General features: G+C 33.7%; 1 protein-coding gene across 1 annotated transcript in view; it reads left to right on the forward strand.

Moving 5' to 3' along the window:
• Positions 1–24243, forward strand: part of LOC129939533 (uncharacterized) — a 236560-nt gene that overhangs the window by 92493 nt on the left and 119824 nt on the right. The window contains exon 4 of the mRNA XM_056047575.1: positions 17446–17579. Coding sequence (XP_055903550.1) covers positions 17446–17579 — 134 coding nt within the window. The remainder of the gene's footprint in view (positions 1–17445; positions 17580–24243) is intronic.

The raw sequence follows: 24243 nt of genomic DNA on the forward strand, positions 1-24243 counted from the left end.
CCTTTTCGAAGCGTATGTTCAATCCATTGCCACTTACGCCTCCGTATTATAGATTCTATAGGTTCGTGATCTGTCTTTCTATAAAGGACGTCATTGGATATTCGGTTTGGTCAAAAAAAAAGAAGACATCTATTCACGAAGGTTTGCAGATTCCTTATAATGGCTGAAGTAACCTTCCAGGTGCTGCTACCATAAAAGAGCATAGATCCGACATTTGTGGGAAACAGTCGTAGCTTTAGTCTTAAGCTTATAGAGTTCTTCCTCCAAATTTTCGACAGCATACCGAACGCAGCTTTTTCCTTGCCGATGTGGCAGGTGACATCTTGTTCTGTGCAGCCTTCGATGGAAACTATACTTTCAAGGTATTGAAAGGACTCCACTTTTCCCACCTTTAACTATTAAATATTTATTTGAGGGGATTGTCGGGGTCCGAGGGTAATCATTTTTATTTTGCCGGATTTAATTTTTAGCCTCACAACTTCTTTTTCTTCTCCACACTTGTTTTCATTTGATGGAGAGCTATGATCCTATGAGAGACTAATCGGTACAATATTGGTACGAAGGCTTTACTGCCCGTCAAATGAAAGGCTTCAGTTCTTCGAGATATTCCCTAAGCTGATGATTAATAAGAGTTTCAATGACCTTGGAAGGAAAGCACGTGTGTGCAAATGGTCGATAGTTTGAGGGGCAGTCTAGAAAACTGCTGTCTTCTTAAGAGTAGAACATCAGTCAGTTCTCTTTTTGGACGATGGACATTTTGGAGAAAGATCTCGAGTTTTTCTCTAAAAAATTTAATTTCGGAAGAAGTGCATTTTTGCTATTTTTATATTTGAATAATAATAATTAATCCATCGTCCGACTGTTGCGTGTCGTGTATAACATCAAAGTATTATAAAACCTATCGTCTAAGCTCCAGATTCCGTACAGCAAAAAAAAATTGATATGTTAGAAATGGTAAGGCAAAACAAATTTTGGTAATGTGTCTTTGGTACCTTTTCAAAGTATTGAGTATCTAATCCAAAAGAGTATCGTCTCTATTTCAGATATAAAGTAAAAAGGCCGAATGTTTATTGTGTCCAGTTTTATAATTGTGGACGTTCAAATTTGAGTCACTCATGCGAAAGTTTATCGGATATAATTTTCCCATTCTCTCGGAATAATGATTTAACATTCACATTAATTTAGTTTGAACTTTTCTCTCAATCACTCCATAACGATGTGTTATTCGGTAATTTGAAATAACATTACTGAAAGCCAAGCATCTTCACCTAAAGGTTGAGTTTGTTTGTGGATATAGATAGGTATGGTTTATATTTACTTTTAACATACATAAACACATAGCTATATGCAGCTTAAAGCTAAGTTGGATTAAAATTTCACTAGAAATATTCGTCACCTATAGAAATTTCTGGAAATATAGAAAGTGTTTAATTTTAATAAGATTTAACTTTGGTGTATCATACACACACATACACTTACGAGTGTATAGTTACATATGTATAGTAACAGTACATATAGTTTATGCCATGAAAAGCGTTAAATTACTCATAAAATATACAACCTCACTCAACGTTGTGAATTATTACATGTTAGCCTGATGTTGCCTTTTGCTTTTGCGTTATCCTGTGTCCTGACTGTTTTGCTTTCCGTGATGCTCGTGTCTTTGACTCGCACAATATATGTGAGATGTGACATATGATGCCTGACAGCCTAATGTCATCACACATATTCACGCACGTTCACCTCCAGCTCAGGGACACTCCTCGTGCAAAATCTAAGCCCACATCATATACGTGCGAGTGCCTTGACGTTATGTCCTTTGAGAGGGATAATATATATAGGTATGTTTGGCAAAGAACTTGAATGCTCCTACAAGCAATTATGATATGATTGAAGAAGATATATCTCTGGAGAGCAATTATTAGGAAAAATAATGCCAACTGCGGTGGAATTTTAATGAATTTATAGCTTCAGCTTATATTATATAATGTAACTGATTAACAACTGAAAAAATTTACATCTGGCCTTGTGAAAAAACTATTAAAAAGTTAATGAGCCTTCATCGAAATAATTTTAGTAGGACGTATCGAAAAATAAACAAAAGTGTTTCCGGTTTCTTATATAGAAGATGTCATAACAGGAATAAGGTACGTAAATTTACCAAAATGTTTAAAAAAACCTCCCAAGTGTACCAGCCACGAATCTAAGCCTGTAAAGAAAATCATGGGAACATCGTAGTAAATCCGCAGTATATGCTGAAAATATGGAAAGACCACTTCTCCAAAACTGATGTCCAACAAAGCTGCTGGAGCTGCAGGAGACGAAGACTTGGTAGAGAGTATGCACTAACTCACCTGCAAAATATGGCCGTGAGAAAGCATGCTCGACGAGTGCAACTTCAGCATAGTTTGCCCAATACTTTAGAAAGGAGACCCTCTGAATTATGCCAACTACATATTCATCAGTCTCCCGAACATCGCGTACAACATCCTTTTTTTGAACTATGTAAATGTTTGAAACCGTTCTTCAACAGACTGAGAGGTCCTAATAAGTGAGTTTTCAGACCATTAAAACCCAACAGTGACCAAATTTTCACATTACGGCAGATACCCACCATCTGCTTATAGATTGTAAATCACAGCATCTTTAAGGAAGAGCTTTACAGAGGAATGTCTAGTTTTGGTATCCCTGATGTTAAACCTATCAGTTTGTGCAGAATGACGATGGAGAATGCTCACTACTCTCTCAAAGTCGGAAAAGATCTCACCGGCGATGCACTGACATGCCACTTTTTCAACATCCTTCCTAAAAAAAATTGTGGAAAACTTAATGGTCAACACTAGATAACTCGGATACACCGATGATATTGATATAAGTGGAAGGTCAAAGCGTAATGTCAGTGGTGCGTTTGTAGGCATTCCGAGGAACCGATGGACAAAATGTCACTATAAAAGGCTATAACTTTGAGGTAGTTAAGGACTTTGTCTACTAAGGCACTGCTGAAATCAAACGAAGAGAAACTCTTGCAAATCGCTGATTCTTTGGACTTAGAAGGCAATTGAACAGTTAAGCCCTAAATAACAAATCACAAAACGTTCTTATATACGTCGCTCGAGAGCAAATTTCTTCTTGTGATCTTTGGTTCCGTCTGCATAAAGGTAGATGGAGAGTGTAGGAGAAGATACAACGACGAACTGTAGGGGTTGTACAGCGACACTGACCTGGTTAAAAGACGAAAAGAATAAAGATAAAGATAGCTGAATTATGTAGGGGTACATCAACGTTCAAGCCCGAAAGGTCTTCAAATTCAATCCTAAGGGACGGTGCAGTAGAGAAATACCGCAACTCAGATATTGCACGCAGGTGGGACGAGAAAAATGTGTGTACCGCAATCATCACGAAATTTAATTTTTTACCGAAAACAATTTTTTCGTTGACATTGACTTATTGCAATACTTTAAGGTTGTAATTATAAAATACCAATCTCACTTGCAGTCATAGAACTGTCAAATGCTATATACAGCCACTTATATTTACACTGGCTTGCTGGCTGTTGCATGTGAAATACTCTTCATTATTTTTCTCTTCTACGAAGCTAACTATGCCACAAAATACTCGAACATACTTTCATACAGGGTGGGTCAAAAGTGACCTTCTAATTCAAAACGATAGTAAGTTGGACGTAAATATTGTGAAACAAATGGAGTTGACCAGAACGCTTATGTGTCGATTTTTCTGAAACCTCCATAAAAATTTGCAACAATTCTTTTTCAATTCGTTTCAGTTAAGGGAGTGCGAAGTTTTCCACTTACGTGTTTCAGAAATCATGTTACCAAAGGATGAGTTTCTCACATTAATATTAATATAATCAAGAGCGGGTCTAGACTTTTAATATGGGGAAGGTGTAGGCAGACACTTAACATATTGGCGAGTTTTTGAAACCCGCTTAAAAATGCTCTTTACTGAACATTAAAGTAAAACAGACAAAATATAATAAACATCATTTGTATCTTAATTTTACAATTACAAATTTCAAGGGCTTAATTAGCAACTTTAACGTATATTTTTTCGGGCTCAATTTTCTGGAGTCTATTCATTATAATCGTTATCAGTTTGATTAATCATAGATTATAGCTGGTGCTAGAAGACAAATTCAAAATAAAACTACTGTGTTGCGTGAACCTTTTGAAAAAATTGTGAGAGAAAAATTTGTAGTTTTTGAATTTAAGGAGATAGGTGCATTTAAGTACATAATCTCTCTAAAAATTTAATAAAAACAAATTAGGGTTGCCGAATAAGGTTCACAAATTACACGTTGCAGAGTCTCTTGTCACTTCAGTTCTTGAGAGATTCATAGCTCTCATGCTGAATTAATGGATATAAACGTTCATTATGTTTTTCAAATCAGTCTAACGAAAGTATCTAGATAATCCAAGGCAAATTCAGTTTAGTTTTTTAAGATCTTTCAAGTCTTCGAATTTAAAGAAAAAACAGTTAGAACCAAAAACAAAAACAAAAAAAAACCTTACACTTTTTCTGTGTCGAAAAAATAAGATAGAATTTCAGGAATTTAAAGGCAACTTGAGATCAAATTGGCAATCTTTTATTATTATTTTTATTTGCTCTTTTTCTCCAAAAAAATCTTGTAAAAATATTTGAAGGCATTACTGAAGTTTTTACAAATTCTAAATTGTGTAAAAACAAAGATTTTAGTTGCGTTTGACAGCAAACTGCTTTTTGGTGATTATCGTTAATTACTAACAAATCGTTGGATGAAACCTTTCTTATACAATAACTCAACTGTATAAGCTTTATGGCTCACTTGACCCACTGGATTGTTAATTGGTTAAAAATTGATGAATTTGTCTTGAGCGTTCTTGATGCAATCCTCAGTTAAAATTTGTACTTTAAGCAACAAATGTTATAACAGTAAAATACGAGTTCTGTTTTCATACCTACGATAAGTTTTTAATTCAAGGGAATTTCTACGAAATTTAAAAGAAGTAATGTTCCATGCGGGCCCGTCATTGACGTCACACGTCTTTGGTTTAAAATAAAGAAGAAATTATTTCAAAAACAAATTTTATAAAGTTCCTTTTAGTAAATCTCTTAACTTTGCTTTATACATAAGTATCTTAAAAAAAGAGATGAATCAAATATTTTTTTTTATTTATGAAGAAACTTCTAACCCACCCTGTACTAACCAATATTTGTTTACTTTATACTTCGAACAAAATACGAGTAAAATTGGAAAAATACACAAACACAAAATGGCCAACTAAACACAAACGACAAACTGTCGCAAAAAATAAGGATTCTATAGGTAGTATATTTTTATTAGTTGAGGGATTTCCCAGCAACAGAGGGGTATTATTATGGCAGAGAAAGGAGTATGTGTTTGGGTTTAATAAAAGCAAGAATCCTTTCCTCAAATAATGCTCGTTTGCTTGCATGCTTCCCATACAACAAGAAGCTTAAGAATTTAAAATCAGAAGCAGAATCAAAAAGCAAGTGTTTCAAACTATGTACATAAACAAAAGTACCTCCGAACACATCCGCTTTAGTTACGAACTGTTGAGCGCGTGCTACCAAGATTCCAAAAATAAAAATAAAATTGGAAAAAAATGGTGAAAATAACACTCGAGGCAGGGTAAAAAATGATAATGGCTAAAAACACTGAAAACGAGCAGGGGAAATTTGTTTTTGTCAGATTTATTGACACAATCTTTCTCGGTTCTCTTTTTCCATACTAAGTTTATATTTTTACACATTTTCTTCTTATTTTTTTTTCAAAATTAGATTGAATTAGCATAATGCTCAGGGGATGAACCCCACCGCAGCCCAGGTCTTCACTTCACTACGACTACATCTTCTCATGGTTGCTTTTCCGTAAGATCAAAAACAAGGAGGAGTTTTGTTTTGCATGGAAATGAGGTGGCAAGTGTTTGTACTATGGTTAATAGCATGGCCTTTTTTCTCTGTCTTTAGATTCGAAGTCGTCGCGTCGGTCGTTTTAAAGGTGCTTTTGGATGTAAATTGAAAACAATAGCGCATAAGGAGGGGTGAAAAATTGGACCTATTTCAGTGCTCTTAAGTGTGACTAACACATTCCAGAGTTCTTGGCCATTGTTTAATTTAAATTTATTCGTAAAAGAGCCGTAATTGAAACATTAACATCACTTTGAGCTTATTTAAAATAAGGCTAAGCTGGTTTCGTTTGCTTGATGTTGTTGTTTTATGGGATGTCTTTAATAGGTTGACCGATTGGAGCGCAGCTGTTGCGTAAATATACTTAAGGATTTTACGGCCATAATATGATGATTTAATTTTTGGACGCAATTGAAATTAATGTGGACTTAATTTTTAATTCAACATGCAGGTGGAAAACTGAGTTACTTCAAAGATTTTTGTTTTTAATTTTGTATACTCATGATTTTAAAACAAGAATGTAATTTATTCTAGTTATGTTAAACTTACTTAATAATAAAATACATTTTTGAAGGAATTTATGTATCGAATAGAGTAGGGAATATATATCAATAATCATATATTTATTTTCCAAACGAAAGTCTTATTGTATAAAAAAGTAATTTGGCCGACATTCATTTTTGGTAAAAGTTAAAAAAGGAAAGACAGTTTTGTTTAGAATCAAAAACAAATGTATCTAGAGATAGACTTTTTAACTAGCAACAATGTCTATTGCTTCAAAAAGTCAACGTTGAGTTGTTGCTAAAAATACAACTTAAGGTTAATAAATACATGTCAATTTTTTGTTAGGTATAACGAGTAAATATATAGCTTGAAGCTATTCCGATTTTAAAAAAACCTGTCAATCCTGAACATGGATTATCATCAGCACTTAGAGCATAGCTCAAGTTTTAAATCCAAAACATTGAATTTTTGACTTGAACATGTGTGCTGAATTTTAAGATTCCACAAAAATCTCCTTAATATTTAAAATTAGCTGTGCTACACGACGTTATGATGATATTGATACAAAAATGAAGCTGGAATAAGATCCACACTGATAAATTTCCATTTCGTCTGTCATTTGTCTTCCTAAAAAGTTTGTAGGTTTTCATGTTTTGTTAAAAAAGTTGTCAGTTGAATTATAATGAAATAGTTTGATTTCAAAATCTATTTGCATTAACGAGATTTGTTTAAGAAGTATTTCTTAAAAGTTTTAATTTTTTATATGAACAAAAATATATGTAAACTGGATGAATTAAATTAATGTTAAGTCAATGTCTTAATTTTTTACGAGACATCAAGAACCGAACATCAATTTTTACCAATTTTGTTTACTATCGTTTGTAGATTTTAATATTTTATGTTAAAAAACCGACTGTTGGATGTTTATAAAAAAAATATTTTTTGTGGGACAAAATTAGTTTAAAGCCAATTTTGTTTTAATTTTTGAAAAGATATTTGAGTCGAAAGCAAATATTTACCAAGTATTAGTGTTGTTTTTATATGTTTTTTTTTCAGAAAAAAAAAAACTTTCAATTCGATTTTTCCCAAAATTTTAGCGAATGTAAAAACAATATTTCTTACAAGATACAATCAGTTTGTATTGTTTTTTTTTTGTAAAAAAAATGTCAATTCCAAGTTTCTTAAAATGCTTACTCAACATTCAAGAACTACATATGATATTATTGGGGAATTATCAAACTAACCAGACTTCATCGTACTGCGGCGAACTTATACAGTCTGCGAAGATCGGGTGATAATTTCTTCTTCTGCATATCCTAGTTTCATATGCAACAATAACTTTTAACTAATTTATGTATTCCCAAAAATGTCGCATTGTCTTCATTTTCATCGCTTAACTTCAAAAAACAATTATCTACAAATCCCCGCTGTGAAAGTTTAAAATATTTGCCAGATAGATTGGCTTGAACGTGAGCTTGCAATTAGTAATAGTCTCATATGTAGGTGTACGACCTCTGTCCTAAAGTTGGTAAAAATTGAATTTCGACTCAAATATCCTGTCAATCCTGAACATGGATTATCATCAGCACTTAGAGCATAGCTCAAGTTTTAAATCCAAAACATTGAATTTTTGACTTGAACATGTGTGCTGAATTTTAAGATTCCACAAAAATCTCCTTAATATTTAAAATTAGCTGTGCTACACGACGTTATGATGATATTGATACAAAAATGAAGCTGGAATAAGATCCACACTGATAAATTTCCATTTCGTCTGTCATTTGTCTTCCTAAAAAGTTTGTAGGTTTTCATGTTTTGTTAAAAAAGTTGTCAGTTGAATTATAATGAAATAGTTTGATTTCAAAATCTATTTGCATTAACGAGATTTGTTTAAGAAGTATTTCTTAAAAGTTTTAATTTTTTATATGAACAAAAATATATGTAAACTGGATGAATTAAATTAATGTTAAGTCAATGTCTTAATTTTTTACGAGACATCAAGAACCGAACATCAATTTTTACCAATTTTGTTTACTATCGTTTGTAGATTTTAATATTTTATGTTAAAAAACCGACTGTTGGATGTTTATAAAAAAAAATATTTTTTGTGGGACAAAATTAGTTTAAAGCCAATTTTGTTTTAATTTTTGAAAAGATATTTGAGTCGAAAGCAAATATTTACCAAGTATTAGTGTTGTTTTTATATGTTTTTGTTTTCAGAAAAAAAAAAACTTTCAATTCGATTTTTCCCAAAATTTTAGCGAATGTAAAAACAATATTTCTTACAAGATACAATCAGTTTGTATTGTTTTTTTTTGTAAAAAAAATGTCAATTCCAAGTTTCTTAAAATGCTTACTCAACATTCAAGAACTACATATGATATTATTGGGGAATTATCAAACTAACCAGACTTCATCGTACTGCGGCGAACTTATACAGTCTGCGAAGATCGGGTGATAATTTCTTCTTCTGCATATCCTAGTTTCATATGCAACAATAACTTTTAACTAATTTATGTATTCCCAAAAATGTCGCATTGTCTTCATTTTCATCGCTTAACTTCAAAAAACAATTATCTACAAATCCCCGCTGTGAAAGTTTAAAATATTTGCCAGATAGATTGGCTTGAACGTGAGCTTGCAATTAGTAATAGTCTCATATGTAGGTGTACGACCTCTGTCCTAAAGTTGGTAAAAATTGAATTTCGACTCAAATATCTTTTCAAAAACTTCATATTATGGCTTCCAACTTATTTTATCTTATAAGAAATATTGTTTTCAACATTGTGAAAAATGTTTTACAAACCATAAAAACTTAAAAGAACATTTAAAGAAAGTTCGTAAAAATTTATTTTCGACACAAATATTTTTTCAAAAATTTGAAATTATGGCTTCAAACTAATTTTAGCTTATAAGAAATACTGTTTTCAACATTGTAAAAATTTTAAGAAAAATCGAATTTGCAGTTTTTGTACAATAAATAAAAACCTAAACAAAAAAAATAGTAAAAGCTAGTAAAAATTGATTTTCGACTCAAATATCTTTTTCAAACTTTGAGATATTAAATTTAAACCACTTTCATCTTCAAGGAAATGTTGTTGTCAAAATTCAGTAAAATTTTGAGAAAAAAAATGTACTTTCTAAACAAATAGATTTTCAAAAATTAAAAATATTGTCTTCAAAGTTTTTTTATTTCACAGAAAATATTGTTTTCGATATGCAGTAGTTTTTTTTTCAATCCAACAGTCCGTTATTTCATAAAAAAATATTACTCAAATTTGGTAAACATTGATGTTCGGTTCTTGATATCTCTTAAATTAATTTCATTCATCCAATTTTTAAAAATTTCAGAAATGCTTCTTAAATTGGTAAACATTTGTTTTCGACTGAAAGTCTATTTAACAAAACTAGATTTTCAAACTAAACTATATCGACAGACTGAATGGGGAGTTATCAGTGTGAGTCGCATCTCAGCCTGTCTTTTTAAAACTTAAACAAAAATAATGACATAGATCATCAACAATTATCGACATGAGCTTGCACTGAAAGAGAAGATTATTGAAACCATTCGATTAGTTCTTGAGAAAACTTAAAAAATAAATAACGGTTTACCCTTTTACACTTCTTGGTCAATACCAAAATATGTTTTTCTTTTTGAAAGAAGCCGAGTTAAAAAAAATTGGAGAAATTAAAACTTATATGGGGACTGCTTTTATTTGTTCGTGTTAAAAAGTGAAAAAACGCCTTGAGCTTTAAATTCAATCGTCACAATGGTTTAGGCTGTAGGTTCCAGGACAGACAAACAGATGGACGAATTTTGGGGCCCACTTTTTTCAACTTTCTACCATCGTAATGTCATGTTTAGTTCCAATTTTTTTTACAAATGTAATACCTGCAAGTAAAAATCAATTCAATGTTCACTATTCATGTGCATCAAAAAAATAAGATGGAATTGGAGGCTAGTTTCAGAAGTTTATAGGCAACTCAATATAAATTTCGATCTCTTATTTAAGTTTTTTTTTTAAACCTGAATATTTGTTCTCTTTCTTAAAAACAAATTTTATACGACAACTTAAAGCAATACTAAAGTTACAAAAATGTGTGTAGTTTTTGACAGTAAACCACTTTTTGGTGAATGTAGTTAAATTACTAACAAATCTTTAGATGGAATCTTTACTTCTACAACTTAACTGTATAAGCTTTATTGCTCATATGATTGCCCCACCCTGGATCGTCCATGGGCAAAATTTGATGAATTGGTGAATTAAGAATAGGGTTGAATTTCCGATTCATAATATGCTCATGGTCCATTTTTCAGTTAATTTTGGCAACAAAGTTTAAATTGAGTCGAAAATCAAGTCTGACTTAGTTGAAAGTTATTTTTTTCAGGTTTTAATTTTTTGTTACTAAGATGTTAATCGAATTTTTCCCAAAAAAAAATAAATATTTTGTGCTGAATCAAACAAAATTTTAAGAAAATATTTTAATGTTTCTGGATTTATTTAGTATATAATCAAGTAATTTTGATTCCAGCTAAATTATATATTCCTGAGATATTCAGGACAAAAATCAATTTTTCAAACTTTTTAGTAGTATTTTTAAAGGTTTATATTTTTGTAAAGAAAACTTTCAATTGGATTTTTTTTTAATTTATCTATCAAATAGTTGCAACAACATCCCCTTAAGGTAAAACTATTTCAAAGAACTAATCTTTATTTTTTTCCAAGATATTTAAGTTGAAAATCATTTTTTTTTATTTAATTATAAAAAAAAACTGTAAATTTGATTTTTCTTTGTTATATAAAATTATTTTGGAATTATTTTCCTTTTTGGTTCAACAAATATTTGCAATATAAAACCGTAAATAGATTTGCATTTATTTTTTAAATATATATATTTTCCACCCATTTTTAAGATTTTTTCATCTTTCGAAAGGGTAAATAGAGAGGCGGCCTGAAGAATTTAAGAAAAATCTACACTGTTCAAAGTCTATCTTGACGGAATATAAAGTGTTTCTTGTCCAAGATGAAATAAATACCTAAAAATACTACAAAATCAACTAAAGTAGGTATCTATCAATTAATTAGAAAATTTACAAAAATAACTGAAACGAATCTTATTAGTCCAATAAGTTGTTTCAGCGCGCTTAATTTTCGAGAAACATTTTTCAATAATGAATTCGTTGAGTACAACTCTTCCTTTGGAAGCTAACCACTCATCTGAGCCACGCAGCATAGTATTTCAGAGAACAAACTACATTTTGAAATTCCGACATCTTCTAAGATACTAATTGAAATCAAATCATGTACGGAGTAAATTTCGTTTAAATTAAAAAAAAAAATATAATGAATAACGTATTTACTTAGATACGGATAAATATTATGAATTATTATGATGCCTTCAAAATTAACGCTTTACTTGAGAACAAATTTGCTTAGCATTTAAAACGTTACAGTGAGCTAACTTTAAAAGATAGACATATGATGTCGCAGATTTTTTTAAACAATTAAGGGAAACAATTATGTCGCAGCACACATAGTGGAATCCTCAAAAGGTGAATAATCCCTGACTTTTAAGCATTCTTTAATAAATAGGTTGTCTAAAACTAAATGAATTTTTAAAAATGGACTAGTATTTCCTGAGATAGCACCGTCAAATAAACCCTTCGGCTTTAAAGTATTAGTATCAGTTTCAGTATCAGTAAGTAAGTCAATCAAAGATTTAGTAACAATTTTTTCGAATATGTCAGTCCTGTATTTGAGGAACAAGTTGAGGATAACAATCCTTGACCTTAGAAAGTAGTCGAAAATCATTAAAATCATTTGAGTGTGATCCTGTAAGAAGAGCCTAATGATTAAAACCTTGACAAAGCTTTAACTTAAAAAAAATGAAAATTTGCTCATCTCCTGTTTTGATGAAACAAATTTCTGCTCGTCATGAACTGTTTGTTAGTAAATTTTCTTTCCAAAAATAAAAACAAATATAGATTAATTCTCATTATAAAACATATTTTATTTTTCAATGAAAAACTTTTAATCATTATTCATGTATAATCAAATAAACTTGAAGACTCATATATACGTAAATATTATTAACCAATTGTTCTCATTAATGCAAATTTAATTTAATTGTTTATGAATGAATAAAAATCCAAGAAATTAATTACTAAGCACCTTTTCAACTTATTCCTTATTTCATCCCAATCCCAGCACAATTTGCTTATTATTGAATTCTTAAAAACTTCATCAATTTGCAACAACAACAAAAAGTTATTTTCTTCAGGAACTTATTCCATCTGTAGACTTAGGTATTCAAGGTGGCTGAAACAAAGGGCCTTCATGGGTGGGCTAAGAAAACAAGCATTCTATTGGAAAGAATACAGAAACATTTCTCAATAGTTGAGTGCAAAATTCAATAACGTTCCGCTCCATTCATATTCTCGAAGTTGAGGACTGAAAATCCATCTCCGCTTCGGGTTGTGGTGAGCGTCTTTCAAGGAGTCACATTTGAAGTTCAACCACGTCTAAATCCTTTAGATGCTTGAAATAGAAAAACCAACACTAACGCTGTCACTGTGATGAAAATGGCAATAGCAATTGCAAATTATAACAACAATATCAAACTAATTTATTTGGCAAGGGACAGACTATCGTTGTTGGCCCTCGGTGGATTCCGGAATTGCGGTGTCACCATGCTGCGGCTGAGCACGAACGTAGGCGGCGAGTCGTCAGGGGGAGAATTGAAGAAGAGAAAATCACCTGTTATAACTCAATAAAAAGTGAATTTCAAATGCCTTTCAATAGCTTCATTTCCATTTTGTTTCCGCTTCCCTCCTGGGAGCAAAAAGAAAAAACTTTTTCTTCCCAATCTTCCTTCGATGTAGGGATCATCTCTTCGTGAGTCCTGAAATGTTGCTGGTTGATGCTGGGTAGGGCGGAGAGATTGATGGCGGTGTGAGGTAGCCGGATGACTTTTTGTATTCGGGGAAGGTTTTGGTGTTCGAAAATCCTATTCTGTGAATTCCCCGATGTTGCTTGGATATACCTTTCAGACACCTGCCCGCACTCTTGTCTCCACTCTGCACTGACTTTGGAAAAACTTCTTACTACTCTTAATTACAAAGAAAGCGAATGTCGGCTGGAAAAAGGAAATTTCATTTTAAGATTTTGTTCTTCCGAGAAGGATGTGATAGACGATGAGTACTTGTGGTGGCAGTGGATTGTGTTTTTCCTTTTGTCTGTGTGTGTTTGTGTTTTTTTGGTAAAATTTTACCTCTTAAAAGTAATTAAATGTAAATCAGAATTTGTTTGTGCTTTTATTTGAGTTGGAAGATGGAAGTGGATTAAGATTTTCTGATATTTTAAAAAGGTTTATACTCTTCAAATCAGTCTTTGATAGTATTAGTTGACTTTGAATATATACATAAATATTCTTATGTAGGTATGTATGATGGTATTTGATCGTTGTTGAAAAATATTTGAATGTGAAATTATTTGAAGGAGTAACTAGAGAAGACGTATGAAATGTCAGAGTTGACTGATTATAAAGAAGTATGTAACCTTACCTTAGCTACTTACTTTTCTTTTAGCTTTAATTATTCTTTCAGTAAAAGAGTTTAGATAGGCAGGTACTCAACTCTTAATTTACTTAATTAACTTTATTGATAAAAAGTTTTTCTTTCAGGAAGATATTTTTCTTGTAATTCAAAGTGGATTCATGTGAATAAATACGTTTTACTTTGCTTCATCGAGAATCATGACTTTCTCCAGGAAATAAGTTTGTTTTTGACATTTCGAACATAAGTTTCGATTTTTTAAAAACATCACACATTATCACATCAATTTAATAGATTTTGTATACCAAACACGTACCAGCTTACTTAAGGTGCGCGGTCCTGTTTAAACTAGGGCCACACCAAACAATCATCTTCCTCTAGCTTGGTCCCTAGCTAGATGTCTCCAGTTGGGCACCCCAAGTTGGGTAAAGCTACTTTCCGGTGCCACGTGGAAAGTGACCTCACCCGTTACTGCGTGTAGGATCGAACACTTTTCGGGGTTAAGCATTGGTTTTCATGTGCTCTACGTGACCCAGTCATTTAAGTCGATGGACTTTTATCCCTCTGGGCTAAGGCTACGTCGCTAAACAGCCCGTACAGCTCGTCGTTCCATCTTCTTCATCACTCACCTTCTTTGCATACGGGATCGTATGCACGCAAAGAACTTTTCTATCGAAACGACCCAAGGTGCTTTCATTCGCTTTATTCATAGTCCATGTTTCTGCACTCTATACAAGAACGGGGATGATGAGTATCTTATACAGCTACACTTTGGTCATTTGAGAGAAGGTGTTGTTTTCCATTTGCTCCAGCGGCTTTGTTATACCTCAGCATAGATATGGTAATTTTTACTTCGTCTAAATCGAGAAGACGGAATTGTTGGCTTTCATCTTATTGATTGAATGGATCACCCTACCCGACAGTGAAATTTGGTTCGTTGTTGTGGTTATACAGTTTACAGAAGTGGTCCTCCATATCCTTAGCATTGACTGCGGTGCCACTATGATGTTTCCACTTTCGTTTTTGCAGCCTTCGGTTCGAGGTTTTTGTACTTGTGAATTGCGTTCCATTTGCTCATAACACTTTCTAACTTTCTGCATTTGAACTTCTCAACATCCTGAACCGCAAGCTTCTAATGCTATCTGTTTTTCCTACTGCGAATTTTGTGTTTCTCCCTCCTCTTCTGCTTATAAAGCTGGTTGGCAGCTCTGTCCTTCTTTACCTGTGTTTGAACTTAATTCAGCACATTTTGGTTCTTGAAGATGCAGAGATATCTATTAGGACTTTTGCATTCATACTAAGGTCATTAAACTCTATATATAGTAGGAAATATCTCTTTTTGAATTACTTTTTACTTACTTTTTTATGAACAAAACTCAATGCTGCTGACATTGTCAAAGTCTGAATTAAAAAGTTGCTACAGGCCACATTGAAATCAATTGCTTGATAAAGACAAAGATAGTAAGTATAAAGCTGGTGTGCCCCAGGGCTCTGTTCTGTCTCCAAAAGTGTTTCTCATTTTTAATAATGCTCTCTTGTCCGAAACTTCTAATCCACTTACCTGAGGATAGTACCCTCAGCTTTTCATATTCGATTTTATATTCACATCCCTCCTCTTCCACTATAAATGAGTAGCGCTTGCAACAAGGACACTGAAAACCACCAAAAATATTGCCGCTAAATGTTTTGGTTTAATAAAGCGACGCAAGAAGTTTTTTTCCCCTCTCATCTGGCATTATCTTAAACTTACAAAGCTTGAGGACCCATGACTTTTAATAAGAGGTGGTCGCATACTTAACATAAATATGCATTTTTTGAGCACCGCTTAGCAATGTTCTACAATGTTCTCTAAAGGAGGCTGTTAAAATAAAAATAATAAAGGGTTTTCAATTGGCGCGGGAGATTTTGGTGTCACATTGCTGCAATTTTGTTGTGGTGACATCTGTCAAATACTTTGTTTATTATTCACTTTTGTATGCCAAATCATCATGGCAAGTTTTACACTTGAACAGCACGTTCTCGGTGGACGTGGTGGCCGTTCACATTCGACCCTTCAACGTTTGGTGGCAAAATTGAGACGACCGGTTCAGTAAACAATCAACGAGAACATCGCCACGGTCTGTGAAAGTGTATAGCAGAACCTGGGGCAGTCTATTCCTCGCCGGGTACACGAACTTGGCTTTTGGCAGACTTAAACCTGACCCAAAAGTTCATGACCATAGACAACGCCGTTTGTTCGCTGACCTTGCTTAGAATACTTTGGAACGAGGTGATGAGGAGCATGGTAATGGCTTATATAATACGACACCAACCCTGGGAGGGTCACCAGGTTTTCACCTGCATGCATCCTCATCAGTTTGGTGTGGATTTTGGGCTGTTGGCGTAATTGGTGCATACTTTTTTGGAAACGACGTTAGTGAGGCCGTCAAAAGCGAGTGCTACCTAATGATAATAACTAATTTCTAATGGCCCAAATTAAACCATACGGCGACCTAGACCTAGAACGTGGAATGATTTCCCACACTTTATTTTCTCAGCCAATGAAATAATGAGAAATTCAAAAACACCAGGGCCAGCATTGATGTGTCCTTTCTTATCAAAACTATAAAAACATAAAGAGGATTGCAAGTATTTAGGTAGGAAATTTCTTTTCACGAAATGTCTCGAATGTGTGATACCAAGTTTGAATAACATACTTTCAAAGCTATGTTCATTGAAAGTGAATTCAAAATTTTACCCCAAAATGTGTTATATCTTTTAAGTTAAGAAATTTGTTTTTCTTTTTTTTTTAATTTTTTTTTTCAAAGAGTTACTGTTGACCTTTTAAAAAAAACTTCAATCTTGAAAAATTGTATCCTTTGATATGAAAACTTCATCGTCAAATTCTCAATGCACTTAAAATAATCGAATCGAATACCAAATTCAACGTGATACAAATTAAAAAGAAAAAAAAAAGCATAAACGAAGAAAAATTTGTTCCAAAGTCTAACGATATAACCGTTCCCGTCTTGCATGAAGAAAATGTTCTAAAATTTCAAAAGTTCTCAAAGATATTTTTTTCTTTTGCGCTGCTTAAACCGTTTTTTTATTTTTCATGTTCATTCTTCTTGTGACGAATATTAGTATGAAAAATTGTAATAAGAAAACTTTATGCAAAATTATGCTACGCTGTGCGGAATATTGAAAAAAAGTTTTTCCAATGCACAAGATACATTAGCAAAATTACTTTCAAAACGTTTCCGACACATTGATCTACATTCCGTTTGATAATGTTATGTGTGTGGTGTGCATGTGTGTGTGAAGCTCTGTACTTGTACTTATTTATTATTGTGCATATATGCAATTCAGATTTATATCTTTTGTGCCCTTTGAGTATCTATAAAGTTTATTTTATATAAATATGTTTATTTATGAATGTCTTTGTTTGCATTTTGTTTAAACTTTTTTATGTTTTCTAGAATATCCTGAAAAACGTCCCATGCTCTTTACCGAACACAATCGATATGAGCCGGGTGATGTTCTACGGGCAAACTGCAGTACTCCTCCATCGAGGCCAAGAGCTGAATTGAAATTCACAATCAATAATATGGTGGTAAGTGTATATATCCTGTTTGTATATAAATGTCATGGACTCTGCAATAAATACGATTTGAAAAATAAGAAAAAGATAAATAGAATTTTTACAAGAAGAACATTATTATAAGATGTGTCAATAAATATTTTTTTTTCTATAGATATTCAAAATAAATCTGGATTATAGGAATAAACACACACATTTTTGAAATTAATTGTATCTTCACTAATAAACAATTAAACACAATTGTATTTCATGAATTTTAAAGTATTTTACTCTAAAAAACATTTGCTCTAAAACGAACAAAACAAATACATTTTGACAAGCTTGAAAATCATATCAAGTTACTTGGTTTATGAGTTGACACTGGTGTTTTGTATATCGCTGGCCGCTTATAACAAATATTTGTATGGCTACACAATTTATGAGTCACCAACTACATGAAGATTTTTAAGTTTCATTTCTGAATTAGATTTATGCAGATTTATTAATTTAATGACAGCAAAATCTTAATAAAAAAGAGATAATTTTCAATGAAAGGTGTTTGGCTGTTGTGAGCTATACAACAATCTCACAATATTGTAAGATCCTTCCACTAGCCTGGAAATATTTTTTGAAAATGATTTTCTGAAGATTTTCTATATCCACTTGGGAAACAGAGCATACGTACCTAAGTGAAAATATTAAGCATATGAAAAGGAAGTTTTGTTAAATTTTGAGTTTTTATCCTGGTTAAGGACGAGTGCACCCGTCCTTAAAAGTTAAATAATTAAGAATTGTAAACCTGAACGTTTTTAAACTGAATACAATTATTTGTCTTGAAAAACGAAATGATTATAGGTACTTCAGATTCAATTTGTTTGCTTTAACAAGCAATTCAATTATTTTCGTAAAAAAATTATAAGGAACCCAATCGACCTAGTAATTCTTATATCCTTCAAACTCTGAAGTGTTGTTAGCTCTACAAGACCCAGGAATTTTAGTCGTTGGACTTTTATTCTCTCAACTAGGTCAGTGTCGCTGTGCAGCCCGTACAGTTCGTCGTTGCATTACCTGGAGGATTTTTCTCTCGAAGTATCCTAGGACTGTATCATCTCTCTTTGAAACCGTCTAGGCCCCAAGCTCAAATAATGGGAACCGGGATGATGAGCTTCTTATAGGTGAGGATTTTAGATGCTAGAGAGAGGACTTTACAACTCAGATGCCTTCTAAGTCCAAAGAAGCAGCGATTTGTAAGAGTTTGATTTCGTTTGATTTCAGCGGCGCTGGTCGATTTGAAGTTCCTGGTTTTTTTTTCAAGATCTCCCGTAATGTACATTTTTGGTCAATGGGGGACTGTCCTGGTCTCAGGCCACACTGATAAGGACCTATCAGATTGTTGACGAACGGCTTGAGATGTTCACATAATACAGCAAAAAGGATCTTATATGCAATATTCAGGAGACTGATGCCTCTTTCTTATGAATTGTGCAAACTATGCTAAAACTTCACTCATTGGGCGTGCTTTCTTCCAACAATATTTTGCAGATGAGTTGGTGTATGCTCCTTACCAAGTCATCGCCTACTGCTTTGTTGGACCCCAGTTTCGAAATCTTCACTTCGTCGAGGTTGGGTAGGCGGAATTGTTGTTTTGCGTCTAAGTATAGATTTAGTGCTTCTATCTCTCTTACAGCGGAATTCGGTCCGTCATCGTCGTTACCTACATAATTAGGAGAAGTGGTCTTTCCACATTCTCAGCATAGGTTGCGGTTCTACTACGATGTTTCCCCGATCGCCCTTACAGGCTACGGTTCATGGCTGGAACCCTTGGAATTTTTGTTTTACCTTTTGGTAAAATTTACAACCTCGTTCCTGTTGTGAAATCTCTCTATGTCCTCGAACCCGCGTTTCTCATGCTCTCTTTTCCATTTAAGAAGCCGGTGTTCCTCTCTCCTATCCTGCTCGAAGAGCTTACGATCAGCTCTGGTCCTTCTGTGCAGCGCCGTTTTGTATGCCTGTTACTTAGCTGCATGCGATTGCCGGCATTCGTCGCCAAACCAGGTGTTTCGCTGTGGCGGCCGTGTGAATCCTAGCACTCCAGAGGCGGTTTCCACTGGTTTTCAATGCTAAATGCAGGAAGCATAGGACTTCTTAAGCGCTTTGTAGAGACTCGATCGGAAAAGTATACGACAGTCTCTTGCGATTGAAGCAGTCTAACGTCGAATCCTTCTTATCACTGTACTGTCTTGTTTTGACTTAAATCGGGATATCCGTAGCCGAACCTTGGCTGCAAGAAGGTAGTGGTCCGAGTAAATTTTAGCCCTCAGAATGTTTGGAAGTCTTATATACTGTAGAAATGTCGTGCGTCGATCGCAATTCGGTCAATCTGGTTGACAGTTCTTTGATCAGAAGATTTCCATGTCTCCTTGCGGTTATCCAGATGTGTTAAATGTGTTATCCACAGCGAAATTGATTTACCTGATTCAGCATAGCGCAGTAGAGGAAGAGGAAATTTTCTAATATTTCCTTAAAACAACCACTGATAAAAATACCTATTATTCTGATGTTTCCTGAAAATGCTTAAATGTTTACCTTTTAAAACAGCAGAACTCCACAACCGGTAAATAAAATAAATCACAATTCCATGACAAAGATTCAAAAATTCCAAATACCATTTTATCCTCATCCTAGAAAATGTATCTATTAATCATTTGGGACGATATTATGCTAATTATCCATTAACGACAATAGAAATGAGAATGTGCGGTATAATGTATAATCTAGGATAAATGTTCCATGAAATTGCTTGGCACATGTTTCCAATTTTACTCCATTTCTCGTTTGTTTTATATTTACTTTTTTTTCAAATTTGGGTTGGTTTTCTTTTTGTGATTTTATGAAACCATGAAATTTCGTTTAAAAGGAATTCCAATTTTTGGTTAGGTAAATGGAAAGCCACATGGTTTAGCTTTGAAAAAAAATGTGGTTATATTAATCAACAGTAACCTATCCATTATTTTCGTAAGGAAAACATCGAGACTTAATTTTCGCCAAAGCTTAGAATAAGAAAATGTTTTGTTTTTAATTTTATGGGAAGGTAGGCATCTCAAGGTGTGGGTGTCATTCACTCAATTTTGTTTAGACATTTGTATAATTTTTCTTCACTTTGAGATAGAACATGCATAAGATATACAATGTCAGATCTACTGCTTCTGCCCAAACCTGTTATCCTTGGAGCTGTAAAAAAAAACTTCAAGGCTGAAGACGTTAAAAATCTTGAAATTTGCCAGATATTTTCTCACACAATTGTAACTGCCTTACATCACATTGCTCTAAGCCTCCTCACAAAGTTAAAACTTATTTGCTTTTATTTAAGCCTAAAATAACCCGCTGATAGCATGATATAATATGATATTTTCATGATAATTAAGGCTCTGTCATAGCATGTAGGGATAGACGTGGGTATGAGTGTAAAGGAAGGTATACGATTTGTGCTATACCCACCTCAATTTCATACCCTTGATGGTGTTTATGTTATTATTACTAACAAAAAACTCATTATCCCTTATCACCTCGCGGCAGTTTTGCTACGCCGCCTCCAGCTAACACTTTGTCACCGTCATACTCTAAGAGAAATTATCCTTATCCTGATGATGAAGAACATTGTGATGCCAGCTGCAGGATAGTGATAGTTGAAGGAACTTCTCATACATTTATATAGAAAATAAAATATCCTCCGTGCCATTATTATAATATTTATTTTACACATAAAGAAGGACAATGAAACTTTTCTCTCAAAAGTTAGATTTAATCATTGTACCTCTGTATAGCCCCACTCCATTATATGTGTATTGTATATGTATGTGAGTAGTAGTTGAGCCTACAAGTATAGTTAGTTTTAGTTAGTTGGTGTGAAGCATCGCCACTCACGTCCTGGGACGGAATGCTTGAAATTAGGTATGATAAATTAGCAGAGAGCCCTTCTACATTTGTTATGAAGACGTTTTGCAAATTACAAATTAGTAGTTTGCCTCTTTTACAGACGAATACGAGCACAATCATACAAAATTACAACAAATAGCATTAATATGTACATTCGTGTATTGTGTGTGTTAGCAGCGTGCCTAAGTAGTAATTATTATCTCTGCCTTTCCTTAGAGACCAAGTTAAAGGACTTGCTGTGTTCCATCCCAATGGGAATATAATGCAAAGACTCTGAGTCACTTGATTGACGCTCATATTGTAATTTCACATCTCTCATATAAACCAGTACGGTTCTATAGTTATTTTAATAAAGTTGTTTAATTACTTTGTTCAATGTAATTCAAATAAATTGCGATTTAAAGTAGTTTTGGGTTATGAAAGATTTGACATAAACACATTTTTGTAAATGTATGAATTGTACATATGTATACACGTATTGTAATATTCGGCTTGGTCCCACAATTAAAACTTATTCACACTTTGTAAATAAAACACAAATTCACTTTAATTAAATCGCTCCAAAATTATTTATTCAACACTCAATGATTACTTTTCAAGCGCAGTCTTTACTTTCAATTATTACTTTTCAAACGCAGTCTTTACCCTATCGCAATGGAAGCTGTGACTGAAGATGGAATTACTTTATTTTATTTGTCAAAACTCAAAACCCAGATAGAATGTAGTAAATTCTATAAATAAATGAAGCAGTTCTCAAATTTAAAACTAAGAAGGAGCAATTCCTAACGCATCATTTTAGAGAAAGTAAGATTATTAGATTTGCTATTTCATATGATAGGGTTAAGCATCAAGCTCTCTTCTCGACAGCTTTCAGTTTTCATGGATCTCTCCTCGGATTGTTCAACACAAGTAGTATTGGATGGGTTGAAGTCTGAAAAACAAAAAACAAATGCTGGTGTACCACAGGGCTCTGTTTTATCGCTAACACTATTTCTTGTTCATTGTTTTCCTGACGATAGTACTCTAAGCTTCCACTTCTTCGGATATGGAACTGCAGCGACAAAATATAATATGCGTATTCAATTCCGATCAAAACAGCATTGTACTATTATAGGGAATAAGGTTCCTTGTGGAATTGAATGCTTCCAAAACCTAATGGTGTCATGTATCGTTAAAGCTAGATCCCCTCTTAGCATTATCCACGGATGGCACTTGCATCAATGAGACTTGACATCTCGATATTCTCGGTTCAAAAGTTTTTTGAGCGAAATTCTCAAGTTCATAAGGCTCGAACCGAAGGCTGCATAGACAAAAGTGGAACCATTATAGCCAATACTGAAAATATGGAATGACCACTTCTGGAGACTGTATAACGGTGATGACCGAATTCCGCATAAGGCTAAATGATCCATTAAATATGGACTATGAAAACCAACAATTGCGTCTTCCCGACAAAATAAAGATAGTCATATCCAAACTGAAGTCTAACAAAGCCGCTGGAGCAGATGCCAAGTAAGATTGAATGCCAAGTTACGAGTATGCACTAACTTACCTGTAAGATATGGTCGGAAGAAAGCGTGCCCGATGAATAACACCTCAGAAATGTTTGCCCAATACTAAAAAAAGTAGACCCTATAAACTGCACCAACTATAGAGAAATCAGTCAACTTAACATCATTTGTAAAATCTTAACTGCCGCAATATGTGAACGTGTGAAGCCCATCGTCAAGAATCTGAAATGCCTTTATCAGTATGGTTTAAGACCAACAAAGTCTACAGTCGATCAAATACTCACATTACGGTAGATCCTAGAAAAATCCAAAGAACATTAAATTGACACTCACCATCTCTTCATCGATTTCAAGGCAGTATCAACAGGGACGAGCTGTATAGAGCATGTCTAGTTTTGACATCCCTGCCAACTCGTCCTTTTGTGTAGAACGAGCATGGATGGAGAATTCTCGCTGCTCCATTAAGAATGGAAACATATTAACCGAACCATTCGATTCCAAAAAAGGTTTTAGACAAGGTGATGCGCTATCATGCGATTTCTTAAACACTTTGAAAGAATAATGCAGTGTTCCCACGTCAAAGCTTGAAGTACTATCTTTCAAAACTCTGTCCAATTACTGGCATATGAAGATGACATTGACACAATCGGAAGAACTCAGTGTGAGGCCCATACGGCTTTTTGAGGCAGAGGCGGCATCAAGAAAGGAAAAACAACTCCAACGTTTATATCTAAAAATGTCATCATAGACAGTCGTTACTTTAAGACAGTTAAAGACTTTGTCTACCTGGGCTCCGCTAACACAGAAAACAGCACCAGATGCTGAAATCAAACAGAAAAATACTATTACTCTTTCGATGGCTTAGCACGTAGAGCGTATGGACACCAATGCTCCAGCCGGGAAAGTCTTCGAATCCACACCCACAGGATAGCGCAGTAAAGGAAAACCGCCGATCAGGAAAGTGACCTCACCCTACTTGGAGTGCTTAACTGGTTATATCCAGCTAGGGACCGAGCCAGATGGAGAAGTTTGTTGGGCGATGCCCTAGTTCACACAGGCCATTAGCGACACCTTAAGTAATTAACTATAAAATTCTCTTACAGCTAAAGATCAAAAGTCAAATTTGAGATGAAAAACCCTACATTAGCTATAGCTGACGAAATTTTAAACATGATAAAGCTTGTGTTTTTCTATTCTTCTATCACGGCAATGTGCTCGAATATTAAAAAGTTACATGTAACTAATCGGTT

The sequence above is a fragment of the Eupeodes corollae genome, chromosome 1, assembly GCF_945859685.1.
Source record: "Eupeodes corollae chromosome 1, idEupCoro1.1, whole genome shotgun sequence".
In the NCBI taxonomy this organism is placed as follows: Eukaryota; Metazoa; Arthropoda; class Insecta; order Diptera; family Syrphidae; genus Eupeodes; species Eupeodes corollae.